This window comes from Leptonychotes weddellii, chromosome 5, assembly GCF_054177405.1.
Source record: "Leptonychotes weddellii isolate Sample4059 chromosome 5, ASM5417740v2, whole genome shotgun sequence".
Lineage (NCBI taxonomy): Eukaryota > Metazoa > Chordata > Mammalia > Carnivora > Phocidae > Leptonychotes > Leptonychotes weddellii.
Window position 1 is genome coordinate 54249144 of NC_138373.1, and position 26176 is coordinate 54275319.

Below are 26176 nucleotides of genomic sequence, written 5' to 3' on the forward strand. Positions count from 1 at the left end.
ATAATGTTTTGCATTCTCCCATAACCAGCTTTTACAGTTTTGACAATTAAGATTTAAAACTTTTGCTAAGCTACCACTTTAAAAAGTTTCAATCTTACAATAACCCATATCAAAGCTGTTAACTTTGTAATTCTTAGCAGTAAAAGCAGAGTACATGAAAAGTAGGCTTTAAGTTCGGCTTTTGCTTCTGTAAAGTATTTTAGGATTCTGTATCATAAAGTTAGTGCTAACAAAATATTCCACAGAAAATGCCTAAATTGATTTCGCAGATTTTAGCTTAAATGCAAAAAGAGAATGAGGCTGGTTACTGCTGTGTAAATAGCGATCTATCTTACTTTACACATGCATACCACTTTACAAGTACTTTTTGCTTTTAAAATTGCCGGCCGTTAATTGCACTGAGGGGAAAAAAAGAAGCTGCCCCGTCAGTTGACTTAACCTACCAACCATATTGCTTTGTTTCCATATTCGTAAGGTGCAAATGTTAGGATTTCTGGAGGTACAATGCGACTTGCAGAGTAAGCTCGCAGGGGCTTTCCTACATCCTTTCCTCATTCTTTTCCCAATATTTGGAGTTTCAGTAGACACATGGCATAGGCCTATCAAGATCAAGTTTTATTGTGAAATCTCAATAGGAACCCATGTGAAATACTGCTTTCCACTGGCCAACAAGAAATGTAGATGTTTGGTTTTTTAAAAATAGCTTATGGTCATCTTTTCAGGGGATGGAATTTTAATTTTAGAAACAATCTGCACATGGGACCCAGTCTTAGAATCTTGGGATGATGAAAGTGGGGTTCCCCCCCCATTTCTTTTATATTTTAAAGGTTTGGTAAATATATCTTTTTTGTTCTCATTGCCCCTGGAATGAAAGTTGGGAATTCTGATTTAGTCTAGTGCTTCTATGAAATGGAGGCTAGATCATATTCTGAAATACGGTGCTTGTTTCCCTCATGCATTCTTCCTCGCATTTTAGCCAAAGCTAAGGTCTTGATGAAATTACATTTAAGATGATCCTATTTAACAACAGTATGTATTTTAAAGACATCTGATGTGCAAAGAGCACAGAAGGCAGCTCCTGCATAAGGCTTTTGGGTTAGATAGCGCCATTTCACTTGAGGATGTTTCTTCAAGTATAAAATGAATAGCACAGCAGGTGGTTATTTCTAAGATCGCTCTAAAAAAATTGACTCCTCCCAAATAAAACCTTGTATTAAACTGGGACCACAGAGTTCAGATAGGTCCTTTACAAGAAAGAGAAAGTAACACATATTAGAACCGCCTAGTAAGTCAGATTTGGGAAATACCCCCGCGAATACCTTGAGCCTGTGGATCTCCTTGCAAATCTCAAGATAGCCCAGTTTTGATTATGAAAGTCTCCGAAAATGTTTACACAGTCGAGTGTTTCCTGTTTCCGCAGTTAATTTTTTTTAACGTTTTTTTCTTCTTTTGGTTCTTGAAACGGATTTCCTTTATTTGCACCAGTTTCTTTTTCTTAGTGTGCAATTTCTAGAGTTCTCACATGAAGACTTCACTGTCAACCTTTTCTTCATCAAGTCGACGACATCAAAAGTCATTTATCACTGCAAACCTATTCTAGGATCCTTGTGAGTTTTCTGAAGTTCAACCTCATGTGGAAAACTCATCCCGAAATTTCATTTAACCCTCCAAGTAAACAGTAAGCAGTCAATAAAATTTCCAATGAGTTAAATTACTCCCATTCTTCCAGACTCTTAAAATATACCTTCCAGAGACTAATCAGAAAGAACTTTAAAAAATAGCAGGTGTCGTTCCCTCAGAGTCACCTACATTTCAATAAAAATATTACTTCTTGCTCTGATTGCTGGGTCATCATAAAATCCAAACTTCACAGAGAACATGATTTCAAGTTCGGTGCCGATTTGGTGCTCACAATTCTGTCCCCCTAAGTTAGCTAGAACTCAAACTGAGAGAAGAGACTTTGGAAGACTGCGGACCAGGGTACTCAGGAAACGCGTGGAAAATTGAGATGGAAGGAATGAGAACGTTACCGAGATGGACAAAGATGTTACTGGAGACTGAGAAATCTGTCCAGAAACTACAGTGTTTGGTCTAAATGCCCCCAAGGGTGGAAGATACACACACAAAGCCGAAGACAGGAGCGCACTGCGCGGCTTGGAAGAAAAACCGGGGGGCGAGGGTGATTGGGGTGGAAAGAGCAACGGCTTAAAAAAGAAAGAAAGGGAAGTCCTCTTATATTCTGGTGCCGCGTGGAAAGGGCACAGAACGACCGCCTGGAGAAAATGACCTCCCTTTCCCGGCCGCGCTGTCTTCTCGGTCAGGGAGCCTTCACCAAAAGGACACGTTAAGGAGGAAACCGCCATTCTCCCTGTCCTTATTTTTTAACTAGCCGCTCTCGGAGGAGTGTAAAGAGCTACAGCTCAGACCTCGGTTACCACGGCGCCGCGGGGACTCCGCCAGGCCCTACGCGCGAGCCGAGGCGGCGGGGCGCCGGGAGGCCATTTTGCGCGTGCGCCGCTCGCCTCGCGCCGCCCTGGGTTCAGAGGATTCGGATCCCGCCAAATTTGAAAGCAAGATTCTCAGGCCCTATCGGCTTGGGAAGCGGCGAAAATGTCCTTTCTCCAAAGTCGGAAACTGTGGCAAGGGGCGGCGACAGCGGGGATACGCGTGGCCTCAGAAGGTGGCCACCTTCCTGCCGAAGGCTCGTCCACTGGGCGAGACATCGGCAGGTCGGCCGGGCCGCCGAGGCTCGGCGACCGGCTCCCCTGGGCCTCGAGCTCAGCGCGGGTAGGCAACGGACCCACGTCCCGGGAGGCCGAGGCTTCGCTCGTAAAGCGCACAGACGCGCATCCTTGCTTTGCCCCTCCACCTCCTCCCGCTTCAAATCCTATGCCCTTTCTCCTTCAAAAACGAGGTGTCCTTGCAGTTTGAGTTTTTATTGGATAGACTGCAGACTATTAACAAAACCTAAAGCTGCCATCTTGAAGGTTCCCGAAGGCCGCGATTCGAAGGCGGTGACTGGAAGGGCCGATGGCTCCAATCCCCTGGGACTTAGCCGGGTGACAGTGTCAAGGAGGGGGTGGCTTCTCGGCAGGAATCTCAAGATCTGGGCAAAGGACCACACCCTGAAGACCCAAAGGCGATGCCTAAATAGGTCTCGGGGCCAGGCGAACCTGGGAGGTTTGGCACCCTCGCGCCCCCGGCCGGGCAGAGTGGCTGGCGGTCCGAGGCTGGGATGTCGCCTCCGAAAGACGCGGGGACGCAGCCGGTTTCCTACAGAGTGTGCGCCTGCCGGATCCCCAGGGTATAAACGCTTATCTGACCTGGGCCTCCCACTGGCACCCGAAAGCCGGGAGGGAAAGGAATGACTTGCGAAGGGGAGTCGGACTAACGGCAGAGAAGTGAAAGCGGCCTAAAATGGGCGACGCCGGGCGAGTCCTCTTTATCAGTGCAGCAGACTGCAGGAGCCGCCATTTGGTGGCGGATTTTGGTATTTCAGTAGCACGTTGTGCTGAACGTCACAACTGGCTTGTATACGTGGCAGGGTCATTTTTAAACCGCGGTTTTTAAAAATTCAAAATTTCCCCTAACCTTCCCCGTCGGGGGCATTGAACCCCCTCCCCCACTCCCGCTGGACCGCTCCGCTCGCCCCTCGACCCGGGGCGGGGGACATTTCCTAGGGGCGACGGCGGCCTCCACCCGTGCCCAAAGGCTGGAGTGAAGCGTGACGGAGCCCAGCGCACACCTAAAGGGGTGTTTTCCTCCGCGTTTTTCAGAGACGGGGGCGATTGCGAGCCCGCAACTTTCCTCTCCCCAGTGCGGAGAATCTCCTTTTCCTGAGGTCGTGACGGGCATTGTCTTCTCGCTGGCCGGTATCCCTGCCCTGGTCTCCCGCCTCACACCTCTCGGGCGTGACGAGCCCCGGCCTAGCGGGAAGGAACGCACCCGTCGAGAGGCGACTCCTCTGGGAATGTCGGGTTAGGATCCCGCACTCGCGCTTCCAGCTCTGCCCGGAGCCCTTCGGGGGCCGGGAAAGCTAGACAAATCCGTAGAGTGCCAGGAGGCCTGGTGTCCCACCCAGGGTTGCCGGGTCTTCGAGGGTTTCCATTAAAAGCCCCCGAAGCGTGAGGTGCCTACCGAGAGGAGAACAAAGGGCCGAGGGGGTGAACGCGAGGCGAGTCCTCGCGTGCCGCAGCCCTTTGCTCGGCCGGGCTCGGAGTCGGGGTTGCGGGCAGGACTGACTCCGGGCCTGGAAAGGAGCGGGTGGGCGCTCCCCCCCGTCACCCCCGGCGAACTGAGTGAACCCATTCTTCGAGCCTGAGCTGCCATGTTGCATTCACAGAGGGCGCCAGTAATTTGACGCTTCCGAGGCAGCGACACCCCCAACCAATGAGCCCTTCAGCCCTTCGTGCCTCACAGCTGCGGTCAAAGCCCGAAGGGCCCGCAGGGCGCGGGCGGGAGCGAGAGCCTTGTGGGCTGCCGAGCCCGCGGGGCGGCGGCGCCGCGGCGGCTTCCCCTCGCCACCTTCCTTCCAGGGGCTGCGGGGCTGCGCGCTAGGCAGAGGCTCGGTTGCCAGTAGCAACCACACGACGGCGATTTGCAGCCAGGGCCGCCGCCGCAGCCTCTGGTACCGCTGCATCCTCGTACACCTCGGGGTCGAGCATTTGAAACTCTGGGGGTTGCCTTCGTTGACATCTCTCGCCCCCGCCCCGGGTCCTCATCCTTCGGTACCTTCAGCTCGGCTCAAAAGCCAGCTCCCCTGGCTTGGCCCTGCCCCCACCGCAGACAATAGGGGCGGCTTGGAGAGCACGCTGCAGCGCGCGCCTCGCTGAACAGGCACCTGAGCCCCCGAGATAGGGGCTCTTTGCTTAGTCCCAGCCCCAGGTGCCCTGGTCTTCAACTTGAGCTGAAATGCTTCGTCAGTGGCCAGTCCAGTAGAAAGGTTTTCTTGACATCAGAAATAAGGATGGTGGTAAAGAAAGAAGTCGAGACAAGACGCCCACTCCCTTTCTACTAACATGGACACAAAGAAGAGCTTATGGTTGTATCTGCTCTTGGTAACAGTGGCTTTCCTCTGGGTTAGAACCACAGGAAAACGCTACAATCTTCTATTTTGTCTTTCGCGAGTATTTTGCGTTTGCTGCAACATCACGTCCAGATACTTGCTCTTGTTATGCATAAGTGGATGGAGCATTTCCCCCCCTTCATTTCATCTGATGAACCACATCAGCTCTTGGCAGTGTAGACTGAGTGGTGTGATGCATTAAAAAAATGATTGACCTTAACCCTCAGGAATCTTTCTGCCTTTCCTAATATCTGTGGTTCTAGGACACTGATTTAATTTTTTTAATAGAAACTTGTTAGTGTTTTAAACAGGTTTTTATTGAAGAAAAATCTTCAAAGTATCCAGGTATCCAGCACAGTATTTTATTTAGCTAGTAGGATAACTTGGGAAATATGTGCATTGCCAAATTTCTTCACTCTTGATAACTGGCCCTTCTTTAAATAGCCATTAACTTAGCTGAGTGTTCTTCAAGGATTAAAATTTCATGTAAATCACAGATGTGCTGAAATTTCTAAGTTTAAAGCGCCTAGAGGACAAGCACCTGTCTTATAAATCTTTGTGTGCTCCAGAGTCCTTTTAACATAACTCAACACATATTTGAATTTCTAGAGGATTCCAGAAGTTCAACAAACCTTATTTTAAAAAACAATTTACTAATAAATACTATAAAGCTTGGGTACCTTTAATGAACTCGGTGAAGAGCTAAACATTGTCCAAGCTAGTGCCATTAATCAGATATTCTCATTCATGCACATTTTTGCCTATATTTCAAATGTGGTAGATTGTACTAAAATTATCTGACAAATGTTTCCAGAATTCTAAGGACAATGATAAATTGTATATAAGAACTAGTAACTTTGCTATTTTCCCACTAAAGGGTCTGAAAATTGGTTAAATAGCCATATGTAAGATGAGATTTTAAAGTGACTTTCATACTTTCATATGGCACAAGCATGACATTAACTTTCTTCACAGTTCAACAGGAACACTTAAGAGGCTAGTATTGGATGTTGCACATCTACCAAGGCAATGCATCTTGAAATATCCTTTTTAATTTAAATCAGCTTTAAAACATACTGAAAGTAGTTAATATGTCTTAATCATATCTGATGGTAAACTTAAATCAACATGCATCCTAAAATGACTCTTAGGTATGATGTTTTAAAAGGGGTTCACTTTTAAGCTTCACAAAATGTCAAGTTCATTAAATAAGACAGTTTACTTCAAAGAAGAAAGTTAGCACTACTTGGTTCCTGGAGGCAACATAATGACCTGTAGCTTGCCCAAACACCCCACCACCACCTTAAAAATAGGAAAGCAAGGCTTTAGTGAAAAGTTCCCTTCTATGGTCTTTCAAGAAAGAAAAGCTCCAACAACTTGCTTTGGACCAAGTTAAAGAGATTATCTCCCTTTTTCATTACGACTGTGTCTTTCAATGAATTGAAGGATAAGATCAAAGTGCATTCATATTCATGTGAATTATCGCTATTGACTTGAATAATGATGGATTTCATTGTTTTATTTAAACTGAAACCAGAAATGCTGCTTTTGAGTCTACACCCCTAAGGCTGTAGAATTTCTTCTATGAGGACTCAAAAGCCAAGCAATTAGGTCTGACAACCACGTCATTTCCATAATGTACTTCCGTACAGAGGACTATTTATTGGAATCAGTTACATTTCTATAGAATCTTACCACACAATTTTGACTCCCTTCAAACCTTATGGGAAAAAAAAAAAAAAACACAAAACCCTAAGTTTAATAAACACACTACCAAAATACTTAAGTGTAAATCGTACTGGGAAGATAAAATGATGTTTAGAAAGCATTTAGTTGTTCATGAATCAGAAAATTAATGTTATCAGTAATTAACTCAGGACAGTGTTTTTGCTTTGAAAATGATTCATTACAGTTTGTTTTCTAATGTAACTGTAGAACTTGGTCAGAGTAAGCTTGGGAAAATGTGTTTACCAGCTGTTTCTTTCTAAATATGCCTCGTGACAATTTTCTTAAAATATTTTCACTTGGGTTCTTTTCAGACTATCCCATCATTTTCTAAGGAGAAAAAGGTTATAAGATGCAAAGGACTCCACTCACTTTTACCAAATGCTCATTCTACTCAAATTATTCACCTATTAAAATTCTTATCACTTTGGAGAATACCCCTAAGGAAATTCATTACAATAAAGTAAGTTTACAACAGAATAATATAAGCATTCTTTAAAATAGACTTAAGAAAATGCATTTCATGAACTTTAATATACTCAATTCATATAGGCTCTCTAAACTGAAAAAGAGACTCTAGTGCAATGCAAGTCTATTATATTACCATGGTCTGCAATGGGTTCTGGGAATATCCTTTCCCACAAAGATAACTGATACCAGTTTCTTGGTATCACTCTTAAATTCTTGCCATACATTTAAAGCATTATGCATAAGCATCACATTTTTTAAAAAAAATCAATGTTTTTTAATCTAATTGTGCTATAAGAAGTCTCTATCTTCACTGTCCCCATTTGGTGTTCATAGTATTGCAAGGCACTCTTTAAGCCAAGAGTTTGTTAGTAAGTTTGTTTCTATTTGGGATTTGGCTATAAACATTCTGGCATTATTTGTATACTTCTAAGTTTATTTGTAAACTTTCAAGAACTTCACTCTTGACTTATAATTAAAATGATAATCAACTGCATATTCTTTCACCAGAGGGTCTATTCACTCCTAGAATAAAAAGCATTTCTTTATAATTCATCTCCTGTCTTGCTAATGGGAAAGGTATTAGTATTTTCTTCATATAGGTAGTCATTAATCTTTTATGTTATCCATATGAAAATCTTTATTCTTCACTTAAAAAAATAAATATGGGGTAACGTTGGAGTAGGAGGCAAATTAAAATAACCCAGGTTTAGCAATATTCTGATGTCTCCTCTGGAATATCAAAAAATAAGATGACAGCAGTTGTGTTTTATGGCTTACTCGGGCTAACGAGAATGCAAATTGTAGTGCAGGTATCTCCTCTTAAAGAATGAGATGCTGTGCCACCGCGTTTTACAACCTAGTCTACGTTTTAGCGGAGCCCTGATAATCTCTGTGGGGGAAACCGACATGCAGAGTGGATAAACAGTCTATGCCGTTTTTTGTAAAAGCAGAAACCTTGAAATTTTTCTCTCATTACTTTTGCAGTATTTTCGGAAGGTCAGAGCATACAGTCAGTTATTCTTCCGAGTAATCAATGAGCAAGAAGTTTTGGTGTAGGATTTGATATAACAACATGACGTCAAAAATTAAAAAAAAAAAATTGAGGCTCGCACATGCGCAGTGAGGTATGGCTTTTTTTTTTTTTTTCAAATAAGCTTTTGGCTCTTCAACCCGCCTCTGGGATCTGGCCTGCGCCACCGGGTCTAGGGAGCTGGCTGAAGTAAGGTGGTGCAGGTTTCCCACACCCCACCCCTGGCAAAAAGAGTCGGAACTTCCTCGCTCCCCCCACCAACGAGGGCGAAGCGGTGGAGGGGCTCTCTTTAGAACTCCTGGTAGGAGAAAGTCAGGGAGAAGCAGGGCCGACTGGAGCGGCCGCGGCGAGTTTCTCCGGCTGCGCCAGCGCTGCGGGGCCTCGGCCCTGGGGTTCGGGTCTCCGCCCGCTCCGGGCTGGCCCCTGAGAGTTGGCCACACCATTCCTGGGCCCACGGGTCAGCCGCGCCGCCGGGAGGTCGGCCGGGCCCTCTCCGTGAGGTCGGCCGGGCCCTCTCCGTGAGAGCCCGCGTGGCGGTGCGGTTTTTGCTGGAAGCCTGGCCCGGGGAAGCAAAACGAAAGGATAGAGGCCTTCTTTTTCCTGCAACCCGCCCCCGAGCAGACGCCGGCTCTGCGGGACCCTTCCCTCAAGATACCCAGGCCCGCGGCCCGCGGAGCTGTGAGGATGCACGCAGAGTGGGACCGCCCCCCCCCCATCTCGCTCGCACCCCTGGGCATCGCAGCGGCCGAGCGCGTAGCTGGTCCCGGGAGGCCCCGCGGGAGGGAAGCAGCCGGGCCGAGCCTGCGCTGCGCTTCCGCACTCGCGCCCTCGGGCGGGGCGCCCCCGCCTCTTCCTCCTGCTTCCACCCCCGACCCTGATTTCCCTGCGCCCCCTTTTCTGCCTAGCTCAGCGATTGACGGCGGGGCACTCGAGGGCTTCTGATCCAAACCACAGCCTGACCCCAGCCCCAACCGATTCCCGGCGCCCCCTCCCTCGTTAGAAACTGAACAGAGGTGCTCTTTGGAGTTAGAGAAATTTTAGACTAAAGGAAAAGCCGAGAACGTCCCGGAGTACTGCATTCTTCTCTTCCCCTGGGGCCCTAACACCCCCATCAACACTGAACACAGTTGCCTTTCGGGGCCAGCGCCGTCGAGCGGGGAACCCCGCGTCCACACCGCGCGGAGACCCGCCTGTGTCCAGTTTTGCGTTGCGGGCCAAGAACCTTCAGCTCCTGACTGTCGGAGCCGCGGCGTAGCTGTGGCTGGACCCGCACCTGAGGGGCGCAGGGGCCGAGTCCTCCCAGGTCTTGGACCTGATGCAGGCGGGGTGGGCTCCAGGGTTCGTTTCCTATGTGACACTTTCCATTTTTGTCTCCTGTATCCTGCACTAATAAAAAGGTGGGGATAGGACAGTATCTGCCTTCCCTGAGACAAGTCCAGCAACACCAAGATTTGAAAGAGGTGGGGGGAATGGGTAGTGTTGAGAGGGAGTGGCTGACAGACATCTATGTCAGGGCGCTTGGAGTTTTCTATCTGGTGATGCGGGGTTTGGGTACAATTTTTAAGGAAAACTCACTTCCTTAAAAAGATATTCACATCACACGCGCGCGCGCGCGCGCACACACACACACACACACACACACACACACTCACACACACCAAGCAGCAATAATTTGGTTTTTTATGCATGTCCCAGTGCCTATTTCAGACTTCTACGTTAAAAGCATCCATTTTTAGTATCAATCACTTTGTGCTATACGGTGCTTTTGGAAGCGAAATTATTCGTGTATGGAATCCTCCTAATCATGGTTTACTTTGAGAGTGGAAAAGATGAGTTCAATCTCTGCATCCATTGAATTACTGGAAAAGAAAGACATGTACGGTATATCCTTAGAACTTTGGGCCAGTTCAATCACTGTCATCTTAACATTTTACTGACCTTAACACTAAAACGTAAACACTTTAAAGTTTAAAATGTAAAGAATGGACTTTAAAAGGCTTGAAAAGCAAAGAATAGGACATAAGACAAATACAACCCAAGCATAGAAATGTTAATCTTCCTCTCCTGGATAGGAGTGTCCGAGTCTCTTCTGCAGCTGACAAACCTGGTGGCACAAATGGATGGTCTGCTGAGACCTAAATGCAAAATCCTGATGCTTCTCCCCAAAAGAGTGCCAAAGCAACATTTAAGAGTCATATGTTTGCTTTCATCATTATAGATAATATTTTGAGTCCACTAATTTGGTTATGGAGTGTGTAGTGTTTTTTTTTTTTAATTCAAGCATGCAAATATGGAGTTGTTTCAATAATTTTAGATTTGTTTTTGGCAAAGTGATTATTGTATTCTATAACTTAAATAATAATTACATGCAATTGCCAAATGAATGCCTATTTAAATGCTAATACTATGTTTTAATTCTTTGGGGGAGGAAGGAAGGAGATTTCATATCTAGATAAAACCCAGCTAATTTCTCTCAAAAACAAGAAGCCTTTTATTATTTAAGTGATGTAGATATTCTCATTTTCTTCACCTTGGTTACCCTAAGTCCCTTGTCTTTGCTTCCAAAGCACTTATATGGCTTAGAGCAATGACAGCTCTTAAAACACGGGCAGGCTGCAGTGTATACTTGTTGAATGAATTAGTACTTTGTTTACGTGTCTTTCTCCCACTAGATTTCATGTGCTAGAAGACAGGCACATTCTGTTATTAGCAAAGTGTCTGGCATACTTTGATACTTAATATGTGTTTGGCTTGATAGAGGAACATATATACACTTGATTCACCTCAACAATTTTTAAAATGTGGATGTTAATATCTAATCAGCACATATAAAGCCTTAACTTTTAAAATTCAGCTAGGAGCTGAAGAAAAAAAATACATGTATGGTAAAATTAGCAAAATTTCTTTTTGGCATATGTAAAATATATTCCCATGATAATGAGATTTTTCTGAATTCCCAAACCAGATTTTTAGAGAAGTAGAACAGGATATTTAAACTGGCTTTATAATGGTGTCTTTTAAAAGTCTAATTTTCATAAGTAAAAAATCAAATGCAAAAGTGATTTTGAAGTTACACATGATTACCTTTTTACAAAAGGAGCCAAAGCCTTCCAAACAAATCTTTCATAGAAACACATTTGCAATTTGTTCAGATAATATGTTTCATCCTCAATCAAATGTATAGTTTAATAGGTCAAGTAAATTGCATATCTGTATTTAAAGTTAGCTGGTACTTTAAGAACAGTAATCTTAAATGGCACCTTAAAAGAAAACCCTGAAATATCCCTTTGAACAGTTTTCTTTCTCACTACTTAACTGTTACAGTTGTATATGTGATCATGGGGCATTCAATTAGCTTTGTAAAACAGAATGGTATTTTATTTTGAAGTTAGTAAGTTGAAAAGTGGGTCAGAAAATATAGATTGGCTTTCTTGTCAGTAAAAGTAATCTGCCATATTTTATATTTGAATTGCTGATAAGATAATTCACTTATATGTATATTATAATCATTCTGTTGCATTTCTCTATTTAATTTTAAAGACTTTTTTTCCCCAAAAAAGCTAGAATAAAGAGCAAAGATCTAGCTTCTTTAATGTGTCCAATTTCAGATATAAAGGACTCCTATATTATGTTTTATAAGGAACAAATACAATTTAACCCTCAGACCTTGTTAATGATACATATTCAGAGTCTATAGTTTAAAATAGTTTCTATACCATTTGAACTTAAGTTTTTAAACTTTGTAGCATTCCATAAGTAGACTTGTATAAGTAGTATGTTTATAGGTTTAGACATCTTTTTCACTATCAAGCTCCTATCTCAACACTTTTAAAGTAGAAAATCATAGTAAAGCAATTACTAAAAATGACAGCTGTGGTAGCTTAGGAGTTTGAATTGTTTAAGGACTGAAACCAAATATGGAACCTCTTAGTTTTAAGGGGATTTTTTTTTCATAATGCAACAAGGAACTGAAAACAAAATTACAATGAAGGTTTTATTTGCCACTTTAATTATTTGCCCAATCTGTTTTCCCCGGCGTCTCTAAATGGGAACATAAAAAACTTCAATTTTAAAAGACCTGTTTCCTTAGAGAAATGTGGAGATCATTGTGAAACTTATGACTTTGGAGTTAGGTAAAGGAATTGTGAGTATTACTGGCTTCTGAACTGCGGAGCAAAAGACATGCACCTGTTCCGGGGGTAACAGGGAACCTGACTGAACACACTTACTCCTCTCTTTTATTGCTGGTCCATTCCCCAACTATCTGGGGCTCCACAAAATATCAGGACTTCATCAGAGGGCTCAAGTCAGAGGGAGAGCTAAAAGATTATTATATAGGACTCACCCCAAATATGAGAACCAGCTAAGTTTGCATACTCCCTTCTATTGAAGAGCTATCAAGAGGTTTCTTTCCTGTCTTGACACTACTCAGCAGCGGCTGTGGCTATCTATTCACTTGACACCTGGTGAAATTGTAGTTTCTGATGGAGAAACATTTAAAGTTGACACCTGTCATTGAAACATTTCGTATACAGTTTTCAGGCAAGCTAGAAACCAGTGATAGACTAAGTACTTAATTTCTGTTAAAAGACTCTGGGTAAAAATTTAAACTTATACAAGCTAGGGAAGTCTGGTTAAGATAATGTGAATCAAAACTTTCCAGGTAAAGATTCTCTCTCCCTTTCTTTTGGAAATGTCATTTAGCAACAAAATGAAGCTTAAGTTTAAAAGACAAAGACAACTGTTTAAAAATCACAAAAGTGAGGAAACAGCAAAGTTGGTAGTTAGGTAGGAGAAAGTCACGGAAGACAGGACATTTATCATATTGTTCCCCGTCCACTTTTCTCATTGAATCTCTAGGAGTGTTTATTAAATACTTTTAAAGCAGTATGCTTAAGTTATGAACATCGTTGTCTTGACCCTCCAGGAATCCTGAAACCAGAAATGTCAGGCACATGAAAGCTGGATTAAAGGGGAAAACCATTCGGCGTTAAGGTTGCATTGACAACGTATATATCAGATTACACAATGTCATATGTGAGATGTCTCTTGACCGTCTAAGCCAAAGACGGCGCCACTGACGTAGTTTACTAGCCTCGCCGCGCTTTAACTGGCTCCCCCTCGTCGGGACCGAGTCCGCGGCGCAGTCAGGAAACTTCGCGGGTGCGGTTCGGTTTGCAAAGAACCCTAGGCTCCTGGGCGGACGCCCTGTACCCGCGGCAGGATCGTGACATCGACGGCGCACGATTCCCGCGGCGGCTTGGCGAGTGTGACACGTCTCGGGAGCCCCTGCAGGCGGAGCTTCCCCGGGGCTGGCTGCCTTCGCCCCGCGCCCGGTGCCGCGGCCGTGACGTCACGCCCGGGACTGGCCGTTGCCGCGAGACGGTCGCGTTCCGGTTCCGGTCGGTTGCCCGGGAGACGCGGGTACACAGAGAGAAACGGCTCCCGTCGGTGGCCGAGTCGTCGCCGCGGTCGCCCCCTCGGCGTTCTCGCAGGCCGGGAGCGGCCGGGCCGCGTCGGCGCCAAGCTGGTCGCGGGCCGAGAGCTGCCGGCGCCATGAGTCAGAGGCAGGTGTTGCAAGGTAAGGCCCGGGGCCGGCGGCGCCCCGACGGGCTGGCGACGGGAGCCGCGGGGGCACCGGGGCGGCCTGCTCCACCGTGTTTCTCCTCCGCAGTGTTCGAGCAGTACCAGAAAGCCCGGACCCAGTTCGTGCAGATGGTGGCGGAGCTGGCGACCAGACCCCAAAACATCGAGACGCTGCAGAACGCGGGTGAGCCCGCACAGACCCCGCGTCGCTCAGCGCCCCTCGCCCCGCTTGGCGGGTCGCTCCGCACCCCCGGCCCTGTGTCACTTGGGGCCCCTGCCTCGTCTTGCACCTCGAGTTTCTAGTCACCCCGGTGCTCAGCCCTCTGTCGCCCCTTACCTCCTTCCCCCTCACCCCGTGATCCCTGGCCCCTCGTCGGCCAGGGTCCCTGGCCTTGCTTAGTCCCGCGTCCCCGGTCCCCTGCCTCAGCCTCGGCCTTACCCCGGCTCCCTGTCTCCCCGCTCCCCTGCCAGCTGAGCTTTTGGAAAAGGGCAGGGTGGAGACAGGACGGCGTCCCTAAGTTCTTCCAATCCACCGCGGAGACAGTAGAAGCATTCGTTCTCTTTAGCTGGTCTTTTTGGGTGTGAGGCCAAGAGCGTGAAGCTTCCAGATTGGTGTGAGAGGGGCCCTACGTCCCTATTTCCATCTTTATCGCAACCAGGCCAAGTGTTAAGTTGAAAGTGAAGGCCAGAAGAATCGCCTGGAAGTCATTTTACGTGAATGGGAATCTACCTTAATCAGACCCATTTTATCCGGGTGCCGTTGCTTGTCACCCTGCCTTTGATCACCTTCGACTTCCTCACACCAAAGGAATTCCAGAGCGGTTGACACATTATTTCTTGCCTTGCATTAGTGAAAGGGCAAAGATTTGCTTGAATAATTTCTAAGACATTCAAAGTAGGTAAAGTGCTAGCTTTGAGAAGTCCTTACGGCGCTGTCATTCCACCCCCTCCTCAGTCCGAAATCATGCATACTCTAGAAAGAGGAAGAGAGAGTGTGTGATTTGCTTATCAATTAACATAAACAGATGGAGAAGATAATGGTGGATTAAGGATGATTCCACTCCCATCTGAACTCAAAGTAACGTAGCATTTTATCACTACTGTGTCATAAGAAATGTTCAGTTTATAGTTTGTAATCTTTAAAACTCATTCAAATTAACACAGAATTAAAAGAAATTTAAGGACATGTTGACAGGGCAAGAATGTTTAGAAATAATGTTTACTCTGGTTTCTTTGAGGAGAATTACTATTGCACCTAAATGACAATTTTTTTCTGTCACTGAGAGAGATTTTGGTGTTTATTCCTTGTATATTTCTTTGGAGGGGGTGTATTTATAGAAAGTGTATTTGATAATCATGTTTTAAAACTTTTTATTTTGAGATAATTGTAGATTTACATGAGTTGTAAGAAATAATACAGAGATCCCCTGTACCTCAAAACTGTGGCATGATATCACAACCAGGATATTGAAACTGATAAAAATCCATCCATTTTATTCAGGATTTCCCAGTTTTGCTTGTACTTACTTGTGTGTGTGTGTGTGTTTAGTTCTATACAGTTTTATCCTGTGTGTATCCATTATCACTATAGTCAAGATACACAACACTTTCATTACTGCAGGGATCACTTTTATTGTCCTTTTATAACTACACCTACCTTCCTCTTGTCCCTAGCCCTGGACAACAACTAATATATTCTCCTTTTGGAAATCTCAAGTTGATCATCTTTTGTTCTGTAGTTGTTTCATATGGATTAATTTTCTTTCTTCTGCATGTGTGTGTGTGCTTATGTGCATGGATGTATACTCCCCAAAGTACCCAGAACAGTGTTGGACACAGTGTTTCATATATACTGACAAATATAAATTTATTAGATCATAGTACATTTTAAAAATGCACTTAATTTTTAGTTCTTCCCCACTCTCAGTCCTACTTGTCAATGGCTTTTGTGAATGGACACTTACTATTTACAAATATCTAATTTCTGAACTATAGGTAAACAGCTAAACATTTTTTTAAAAGGGAAAATGAAATTATTTAAAAAATTTGATACTGTAATATAGGGGTATTAGTAACAAGATACAGAATATCACATTTTAATATAGTAGTGGCAGTTTATCTCTTCCTATAAGTGTACAATATAGAATGTACTATGGAATTTAATCAATCCACACCATTAGGCTAAGTGATCACCAAAATATAAGGGACCTACATATGACATCTTAAATAGCCACCTATTTCCACTTATGGTCTGGCTTATGAAGGAATGGAACACAAAAGGAATATAACAATGTTTTGAAGTTGTCTGCACTTGACCAATGTTGATGGAATGCTAAATTTTTCTTTTCTTGAGGAACTTATTTTAACATAATTCATGTTATCTAGATTCAGTTTAAGCACTCCTTTAATAATTTTAAATAGATACAGCTAATGAATATTCCAGTATATTTATTCTTTTAATTAAAATAATCTGTAAGCTTTGTTATGAAACCTTAATAGCCTATAAACTATTGAAATGGTTTGTTCTTTTAAAAAAAATCAACATGGATTTAAAAATACTTTTGAATGAGCCACAATACGTATGCATCACTTATGTATTATGATCAAGTTTTTTTTTCAGCCAGGTGACTTCATTTTGATAGCATAAAATACCACTGCATTTTATTCCTGACTTTGACATACTCTCTGCATACCTGGGAAGGTTTTGTTTTGTTTTCTCACTTTTCTCCCCTAATGAACTGCTTAAATAAATATGTATCATGGATCCAAGATAAGGTAAAAACATTTTCTATATAGGCACCATGATAAATCAGTAATTCACTTGTTAAGAATTTTTTTAAGTCATTCACTGTGAAAGGAACCTTAAAGGTGAAAATTATCAATGGAGTTTTATTTCATTTTATATCTCTGATCTTTTTCATTGTATTTTTGATGTGCTAATAAGAATATTTGCTTTGTTACATATGCCCAAAGTAATTACTAAAGCAAACAAAGTGTTGCAAGATATCTTCTTCAGAGTATTTGGACAAAAATAAGTTTGATTTCTAGCCAAAACTGTTACTAGAAAGAACGGTGTACAATGTGTCTATAACCTAGAGTTGTTTTTTTCTTACTGAGATTTTATTCCTTCTAAATCAAATACATACAGGAAAACATTAAAAAGTTTAATGTTTGTTATAAAATCTCTTTATGCACCTTCCAACCCTGTACGTTTGAACCAGTACATCTTGCAGCTATTTAAAAATGAATTTTGATACTTCCCCTCTTTGAATAATCAGTAACACATGTAACACATTGTTAATAGTAGAGATAATACATTATTACTTCTACCAGTTGTAGAATTTCAGCAAATGGCGGTGATTGTTTAGTTATAAAATGTAAGTAATATGTTTTGTGGCATATTGGACTATCAGGCTCTCTTACTTGGGTTGTTTAGAAAGTCTTTTATACTAAGCTAATATAAAAACTTATTTTTAAATTGCTCAGTTTCATAAAATGAACTTTCTGAAACAGCTATTTATGTGAGAAAAATTGGGATAGAGTTTAAATTAATACTTTGTAATATTTAACATATAACCTATAGCAGAACAATAAACATGGCTAATCACTAGTTATACACATTTTCAGAAGAGTAAGAATAGAGAAAATTGCTAACACTTTAATATGCATCTCTGTGAAGCTAATTTGCAAATTTAGGCAATTTAATGAGTTTACATTTCAAGAAAATAATAATGATCTTAAGTTACACATGTTTGGGGCAGGGTGAAAGTGTTCAGATTAATGATTTAGCACCTCAGTTTGCTGAGAAGGAAAAGTCTGTGATAAGCATTTATGTTTAAAACATAGCCTGGTAGGTACAAGTACCATGATTTTCTTACAAAACCCACTGTTCCAAAGGATATTGAAACTGAAAAGATAATTAGTAGAGCAACTTCAAAAAAACTTAACCAATCATGCTATTTAAATTTCATGAATATAAAAGGAGTCTTGGACTTTTGAATGCCTGATAATTAAAGCACTGATTTTTTCTTAAAAGATAGGGATAGTGGTTTTTGTGTTTTGCTTGTTTTACATATGCTTAAGTAGAAAACATTTGAGGGAACTATAAAAATTCTGAACTTGTATGCACCTAATAATATGTCCTAAAAACAAGATCATTCAAAATTTTATTCTGTGTTCCAAACCCTTGTTCCTACATGGACATTTATCTGTTTTGTTACCTAAGCATTGGTACATAAGTAGAAAATAATATGGCCAGGGCTAGGATGTCCTTGTTTTCTTAGGAAAAACTGGATGATTAAAAAAGAAAAATCTAAGCTATGGATGACCCTGTAAGAGTGGGGCTTAGAAATGGCAAGTTTGTGTGGGTTATTTTTTTTTAAGATTTTATTTATTTATTTGACAGAAAGAGACACAGCAAGAGAAGGAACACAAGCAAGGGGAGTGAGAGAGGGAGAAAATGCGACAATTTAATGTTTTTGAAAAGTTATTTAAGTATTTCATAACTCCTCTTCACATTTCAATGTTTTCTCATGGCTTTTGCTCCTCTGACTAGAACCTTTTCTTGTACTTCTTTGTCTAATTAATTTCTACTCATTCTTTATGGCTCTGTTTAGATGTTGATTCCTCAGGGAAACCTTCCTTGAACCCTGTCAGTAAGTTAAGTCTCTTGATTTATGCTTTCCTTGCTCCTGATATTTCTCTTTCATGATACTCATTACAATTGCAATGATTTAGTTTCTGTTTTCTCCACAAACTGTAAATTCCATGCCTAGCATAATGCTTAGTATAGAGCAGATGTTCAATGTATTTAAATAGAATGAAAGGAGTAATTATTATTATTATTTTTAAGATTTAATTTTTAAAAGTAATCTCTGTCCCCAACATGGGGCTCAAACTCACAACCCTGAGATCAAAAGTCACATGCTCAACTGAATGAGCCAGCCAGGTGCCCCAGGAGTAATTGTTTTTCTGAGTGTTTTCACATCATCTCTTAAAAAATTAGGTTATTATAACAGCTCAGATAGGTAGAATAGGTATCTTCTTAATTAAGCCCCAAAAAGGTTGGATAAATGCCCTCATCACAGAGTTAGTCCCGGACAAACTGGGACTAGAAGATGTTTAATTGCTGCCTGACATTGCACTCTTTCTGTGTTACCTTGTAGGTATTAGTAAGCTATTTCTAGATGGTTCTAGGAGTTCCTAATAAACCTTAATGTTAACTATTAAAACAAGTCATCTGTTTAGGCCTTTGGGTACCAAAGGCTATCCAGTAATTGTGTGTAATTAGCTTTTGAGATCTCCTTGAGGACCATTATGGGAGCTTGAGTGGAGGCCAGATGCAGAGAACAAACTTTAATTGATAAGTATCTAGAGGTTTGAGGGAGTGGGAGTTGTATTTAGGGCTTACACTGGACTTAGAACTCTAGAGGACCTTCAGCTTCCTCTGACTTCTAAGGAAAGCCTTATCAAGCCAGGAACTCTTTAAAAGCACCCCGGGAAAAGTGTGTAATCCACTGGAAGTTGCAAACCGAGATAATACTTCAGAGAGTTGTTGGACTGAGTCCCTGCTGGGATCAGGGAGAGTGCAGTGGAGATTTCGGAGACTTCGTCAGAGCCCAAGGTAGTCAGCTACCCTGTGTCCGCTCTCTTTTTGAGAACATGGGGGGTAGAGCACAATGAAGAGGCAGGCACTTGATATTTGTTGGTTGATTATATTTAATACTTCCCTTTGTTTTTTACTTAATCATGCTTTGTGTGAAGGATTTTTACTCCACGTTCATTGGGGTCAGAACTTTGGGATTTCTATTGAGTAGATGTACTGGCCCTAGGGGAAATCCAGGGCCACCCTTGAGAAAAAAATTTGGTCTTGCCTTGTAGTGGGTGGGATGGCCCCTCTGAACATGTCAGACTTCCCTAATTTCAAAGTGACGTAATAGTTTTGCCATATGCCCCATGCTTTTTGTCATAGGGTGGCTCAATTTTAAATTTATTTTTTATTCAAGTTCTATTATAAATCCAGGTGAAAACAAGTGATACTTGTGCTGTGTGTATGTGTGCATGTGTCTTCAGAGGAAATGATTTCTATCCACTTTTTCTGTATATTCTATTTCTGTGTCATTAGAATCACTATTAAGTTATATACATAGACTAGCTTACATTAGTTTTCCATTGAAATATCTTTGTAGAATTAGTCTAATAATATGCCTTTTTTTGAGGGCTTATTAAAAAATAAATTTCCCCATAGTTTCTTTAAATCTATCATTGAAGACATTGTCCATTTTGATGTTAAATATTTTTTATGTAAAGATACAGTCTTTTATTCAACCAATTTTTATTATTATGTGTCAAGCTAGGCCTACATATGAAATTTCAGGAAAAAAATTTGTTCCTGCTTTATTTCACAAAGTGGTTCCCTTTTTACTTTGGTTCCAGGACACTCAGTGATATGTTTAGAGTTCAGAGTTGCAGCAGCTATTCTTAACCTATATTTTTATAAAATTATCAGTTCTCATCTCTCTACTACATGGCTCTTTTTTTTTTTTTAAGATTTTATTTATTTATTTGACAGAGAGAGAGAGATAACAGATAGCAAGAGCAGGAACACAAGCAGGGGGAGTGGGAGAGGGAGAAGCAGGGAGCCTGATGCGGGGCTCAATCCCAGGACCCTGGGATCATGACCTGACCCAAGCCAAAGGCAGACACTTAACAGACTGAGCCACCCAGGCGCTCCTACTATATGGTTATCTTTGTATATATATCTTTTAGAGAAAACTTTCTCAAAAATTTTAGAGTAAGTAGAGTATGAATAAAATAAAACATTTTATTTGAAGAAAGAATTTGAACTGATTACCTTCCAAAAGTGACCTCTTCAAATATTACCCATGAAACCTCTTGGAGCAGACAATCCTTTTATAATTGTCCTATTTATTCTCTACTTACCCCATTCATGAACATTCCAATTTTCTGCAGGCAGGTGAGTATTATAGGTACAAATCATAAAAGAGAAAACACATCGACAAAAGAAGACAGGACTAATTCAGTATTTGCAGCTCTCTAGAAAACTTCCAAATTAAGATACAATTATATCTGTTTGGGGTGCTGTGGGGCAAAGGGTCAGTTTAAATGACTCTCATACCTAAAAAAAGTACTATGAACATATCCATTTTGTTATTTTTTATTTTTAAAAAGTTTCTAAAAATCACTTATTGAGATATAACTCACATACCATATCTTTCACTCATTTAAGTGTAAAATTCAGTGGTTTTTGGTACATTGAAAATTTTTTGATTTAAGTAATTTCTACACCCACCATGGGGCTTGAACTCATGATCCTGAGATTAAGAGTCGCAGGCTCTTTTGATTGAGCCCGCCAGGCACCCCAATACATTGTTAATTTCATAAAATTGTGGTAAAATATAACAAAATTTGCCATTTTAGCCATTTGTAAGTGTGTAATTCAGTGGTATTAATGACATTCCTAATGTTATGCAACCATCACCACTATTTCCAAAACTTTTTAAAAGTCACCCCAAACAAGCTCATTTTGTTTTTTTTTAACTAAAATTTGCCTAAAAAGAGAAAATTGCACATTAAATTTCACAGTTTGTTCATTCATCATTCAAAATTTATTGAGTGTCCAAGGGCCAGATTCATGCTTAGATGCTGATCATGCAAAAATAGAAGGCATAGACGATGCCCTTAAGGAGCTTATTTGCTAAAGGAGAGATATATGAATATTGTTTGATACGTGTCCATTACATAGACATATGGAGCACACATGAAGGGTACCTAACTCAAGCTTTGGAGGGGTACTTTCATGGAAGACTTCTAGAAGGAGGTATTATCTGGCTGAATTTCTTAGGAGTTAGCCAAATGAAGAAGGGGGAGAGGAAAACTGTAATAATGTGAATATTATGTGCAAAGGCACAGAAGCAAGAGGAAAGGTGGTGCTTGATAGAAAAGGCAAATGTTTAGATATGGCAGAAGCCTCTTGAGGTAATAGGGCTACAGAGAGGCAAGGCAGTGGCTGGAGAGGAAAACAGGCCTACCTCTGAAGGACCTCATCTGAAGTTTGGATTTATCCTGGAATTGATGGAAAGCCACTGAAAAGCTTTCATCAGAGAAATGAAGGGATCCATTTTGTGTTTTTGAGAGATGATTTTCACAGCAGTGTGGAGAATTGATTGGAGAGAACTAAAACAGGATCAGGAAGACCATGTGCCCATTTTTGTTATAGCTGTCATGCTGCATAACAGATCTGTAGGATTTGTGACTTAGTAGAAGGGGAGGGGCAGGTGAGGAGAGAGGGGAGTTCAGGGTGACTCACAGTCTTCTGGTTGCCAGCAGAGGAAAATGGTGACTTCATTCACTAATAGTGTTGAAGTTGTAGTGTCTGGGATATCTATGTCCCAGTGACTAAAGTGAACAGTTTGGATATGTAGGGCTCTGGAGCTCACGAGAGTGATATTGGCTTGGAAAGAGAGGTTTGGATGTGTGGAATTAACATGTTCATTTGAAAACTGTATTAAAGGCCCATCTTATATTTCTTCATGTAATTATAAACACGTAAGTTCCAATCATTTTATCTAAAATATCATGTAAATTGAACTTGCCATAACTTTTGTGATCTGTGTACTTAATTCAAATCTCACATATAGATGGTGGTGGCTATGACCTAAGCCAAGAGTCAGACAGTTGCACTGGAAGAATGAATGAAATTTCAGTTTAATGCAGTAATCATGGAAGAGAGCTACAGTAATGTTAACGGTAGAATTAAGTGAATTTAACAGATTATACCCTTTATTATGCATTTGAAACCTGGCACATATAGGCTAGTTTTCATTGGCAAATGGGCTATGATTGATATGGGGGAGGGAGAAACAGGAGAGCATAGATGCTAGAGTTATAAAATTCTTTCTACCTCATAGGATTGTAATGAGGATTGATGGGTTAATATTTGTAAATTTCTTAAGGGAGTCCCTGGCACATGATAAATGCTATGTAAGTGTATGTTAGATCAGCCAAGAAATACCTACTGTGGGAGGCGCCTGGGTGTCTCAGTCGGTTAAGCGTCTGCCTTCGGCTCAGGTCATGATCCCAGAGTCCTGGTATCAAGCCCGGCATCAGGCTCCCTTCCACTTCACATTTCAGGCCAGTATGAATTTATCATGGATTCTCTAATAGGCTACAACAATCATGCATCTTTTGTCTAAGCCAGAAACTTGGAAGTATCACTAATTCCTCCCTCTTCTTCACAATAATCAGTTTGTCTTGTAAATATCTAGACCTTTCACTTTTCTCTTTCCCTTTGCCATTAGTATTCTCCAGGCTATCTTCACATCTGGCCTATATTCATACAATAGCCTCCTAAGTGGTCTTCCTGCCTCCCATGTTGTCTCTTTTCATCCTTTCTCCCCAGTGTAATCAGTGATCCTTCTTTACAAAGTACAGAAACACTGATGTTAATGTTCAGATTAAATTCAAAATACTTAAGATAATTTATTGGGCTCTTCAGTACTTTTGTCTCTGTTAATCTCTTAGCCTTCTTTCCCAACTCTTTGCTCCCCTCTTGTACGATGGTCATACTGCATTCTCAGTTTTGTCAACATATCAAACTCTTGGTTCTGAGCTTCATTTATACAGTTCCTCCTGGTTGGAAAACTGTCCAGTCCTTCCCTTCTCCATTCCCTCCAATTATTCAGACGATCTGTGATCTGCCTGAAAGCCTTCAAATCTCCACTTAGATGTCCCTTTCCTGGGGTTGTCTTCCTTGTGTCCCTCAAGGCCTAGGTTGGATGCTCCACTGTATATTTGCAAAGCACCCTCTGCTTCTCTTTTAGTTGCATATATCATAATGTGTTGCATTTGTTTATTTCTCTTGACCCCTTTATAAGTTCCTTGATGTCAAGGATGATTGGGTTTTCAATACCTTGTATATTCTTAATAGATATTTCTTGAATGGTGAATAATTATTCAGTCCATAGTAATTCTAAAATATATGGTAGAAAAGGAGGAAAGGGGGAATTATAGAGTGTTTGTTAGGGGACGATGAAAAGTTCTGGAAATGATAGTGGTGATGGTTGCACAATTGTACTTAATGCATACCTAATTGTACATTTAAAAATGGTTAAAATGTTCAATTTTCTTATGTATATTTTACCACAATAAAAAAATAAAATTTTTAAAGATTAAAAAACGAAGGTGAGAAGTAACCAGGGTAAGCAGAAATCTTTACTAGGACTTATGTGGACCCAAAGACCCAGTTTGCAGGTACTTGTTTTTAAAGAAACAAAGTTGAGATGTTAACTATCTTTATAAAGCACAGCAGATTGAGGTAATATGTATATAAACTATATACATGTAATACGAGAAGGGGATTTTTTGGGTCTTGGAAATGTTTGATATTTCCTTCCTGATTTATATCTGTAATTGGTGTGTACAATCAAAGTAATTAGGCCTATGTTGTGTTAAAAGAAATTAAAGAGTTGTGATTATTTGGAGGCTATTTTATAATCTCCTCCACTAGATTATTAGTTTCTTGAGAGAAGGAACTGCCTTTGCTCAGGTATGTAATCCTAATGCTTGCCAGTTGATAAACTCTGATCTATTTTTTGAATGAATGCCTGGAGGCAGGATCAGCAAAGTTGTTTTTGTTGCTGTTTTTTTCATAACTGGATTGAAATGTAGATATTACAAACAATGTCTCCAGTATGGAACTAGAACAAGAAAAACAGAAAAGAAACTCAGAGCTATAAAGTTGGGAGGGGAGAGATTGTAAAGATTTATCTAGAAGTTTCAGAAAGACTTTCACACCATTTGATCAGTTTTTATAGAGGAAACAATTGTTTTATAGATATTAGAGTATAATATGTGAATTATTATTTTAAATATTAGTACCTGTGGGCTCCTTCAGTAGAGACCTTACTGAGGTCATTAGCTGTCACTAGAGACCTTGCTTATCCGCTATTGTAGTAGCCACTATTCAAAGTGCTGTAATTTATGGACTCTAAATTTTCATGCATTCATTCACCAAGGATCAGACACCATGGATACCTAATGGACAGGCAGTAAGGAAAAATTTCTTTTTATGTTATATATGCTTCTTTTCTCCTTTCTCCCACCCTTGCTCCCTTGCGTGTTATCTTCCTTCCTTCCTTCCTTCATTCCTCTTGTATCGTTATCTGTATTTTTAGGACAGACTTGTAATTAGAATAACAAGGTCTCCATGCTTAATCTGTGTAAGAGATAAAAAAAACATGTCCCTGGGGACTGATAATTATGAAGCACTTAGAGGCAATTCAAGGACTAGACATTTGGGCAATATTTTCTCTAATAAAGATGACCTTATTCAAACAAAGATATATTTTTTAAAAGATTTATTTATTTGAGAGAGAGAGAGAGCTTGAGCAGGGGTGGGGGAAGAAGCCGACTCCCTGCTGAGCATGGAGCCTGACACATCAAGAGTCAGAGGCTTAACTGAGTGAGCCACCCAGGTGCCCCCAAACAAAGATATATTGAACTGAAACTTTAGCTTTTACTTTTATAGGTTCAGAGGTGTTAAATTTTTCAAAAGTCTTATTGTGCTACTGTCTGAACTAAGGAATGTAGGAAAAGAATGATAGAACAGAGGCATCTGCATAGAGGCCTAACTTTGATATTAAATACAGGGATAGAGGGAAAGGAATGGTGTGTCATCTTATTGATCTTATTTTTCCTAGGCCAGATGTGTAGAAAAATGGAGGAGAAAATATATAAAGCAAAAAATTCCTTTGAATATATGGACAGGTGAAATACCTGTAGGGGGGTAAAATATTTTACTGCTAAAACTGCAAATTGAAATTTTCCAAAATTGGGAGACTTATGGTATATTAGCTAAATACTGTAACTAATAATAAACACTTATAACTAAATTAAACATTACAGACTCAGATGAATTCATTCTTCAACTTCTTAACACAGAAGTTCAAAGTTTTTGAGATTGAATTCAAAATACCAGGATGAATAACCCAGAATAGATTGATTTTCCAATTATATTTCAAAAGAGGACTTGAATAGACATTTCAACAAAGAACATGTACAAATGGCCAATATAGGCACATAAAAAGACATTCACTGACATGAGCACTAGGGAAATGAAAATCAAAACCACAATGAGATACTACTTCACACCTATTAGGGTGGCCATTATTAAAATTAAAAAACAAAAAATAACAAGTGTTGGTTAGGATGTGGAGAAATTTGAATCCTTGTACTTTGCTGGTAGGAATGTAAAATGGCGCAGCTTTTGTGGAAAACAA

The 26176-nt window shown here is 41.1% G+C and overlaps 1 protein-coding gene across 2 annotated transcripts in view; it reads left to right on the top strand.

Annotated features, from left to right (window-relative positions):
* Positions 1–13798: 13798 nt before the first annotated feature.
* Positions 13799–26176, top strand: part of SPAG6 (sperm associated antigen 6) — a 60100-nt gene continuing 47722 nt past the window's right edge. For both annotated transcript variants that reach the window (XM_081820739.1, XM_081820740.1), the window contains exons 1-2: positions 13799–13872; positions 13966–14061. In XM_081820739.1, coding sequence (XP_081676865.1) covers positions 13848–13872; positions 13966–14061 — 121 coding nt within the window. In that variant the 5' untranslated portion in view covers positions 13799–13847. The remainder of the gene's footprint in view (positions 13873–13965; positions 14062–26176) is intronic.